At 57.3% G+C, this 558-nt stretch overlaps 1 protein-coding gene across 1 annotated transcript in view; it reads right to left on the bottom strand.

Moving 5' to 3' along the window:
- The window catches only part of LOC111660083 (uncharacterized), a 10,730-nt gene that overhangs the window by 649 nt on the left and 9,523 nt on the right, over nucleotides 1-558 (bottom strand). Inside the window, exon 4 of the mRNA XM_087175829.1 lies at nucleotides 4-555. Within this exon, the coding sequence (XP_087031955.1) occupies nucleotides 4-555 (552 nt within the window). The remainder of the gene's footprint in view (nucleotides 1-3; nucleotides 556-558) is intronic.

Genomic DNA, 558 nt, shown 5'->3' with positions numbered 1-558 from the left:
AGCCTGTGGCTTGTAAGGTGCAGCCTGTGGCTTGTAAGGCTGTGGCCTCTGGACACCAGCTTCCTTCTCGTCAACAGGATCCTTCAGACGTCGGATGGCGAACCCGCCGTAGCGATGAGGGATGTCGTGGGTTCTGGTCGGGGCGAAGAGCTGAGGGGAGGTTCCCGCTCTGCTGCTCCCAGAGGCGGCCAGGTTTCTGCTGGGAGACTGTTCGGTGGAGGTGTAGCTGGGTTTGTAGTTCAACCTCTGGCTTGCGGGCGCTTTGACACTCCGCGGTGCAAAGCCCACAGGAGCGTTTTGTTTGTAGGCCGCTGGAAGAGACTGGGTATAACTCACACGGTTTGAAGTGGGGTTGTAGCTTCCTTGGGCACTTCCTCCAGCAGCAGGAAACAGCTTGCTCTGGTACAGGTTTCCAGCTTCAGCCTGACTGGGGTTATAGCTAGCTCTCGCATTCTGAGTGGAGGAGAAACTGGAGGGTTTTGACGCCTTAGAGCGACGCTGTGAGGACACTCTTCTGGCAGGGCCAGTGGCTGATGTTTGCATCCTCTCAGAGTACTG

This window comes from Seriola lalandi, unplaced genomic scaffold (assembly GCF_002814215.2).
Source record: "Seriola lalandi dorsalis isolate HSWRI2012SDOR001 ecotype SW California unplaced genomic scaffold, Sedor1 jcf7180002054505, whole genome shotgun sequence".
Taxonomy (NCBI): Eukaryota; Metazoa; Chordata; class Actinopteri; order Carangiformes; family Carangidae; genus Seriola; species Seriola lalandi.
Note: the sequence above shows the minus strand (reverse complement) of the source record. Positions and strands in the feature narration are given on the sequence as shown.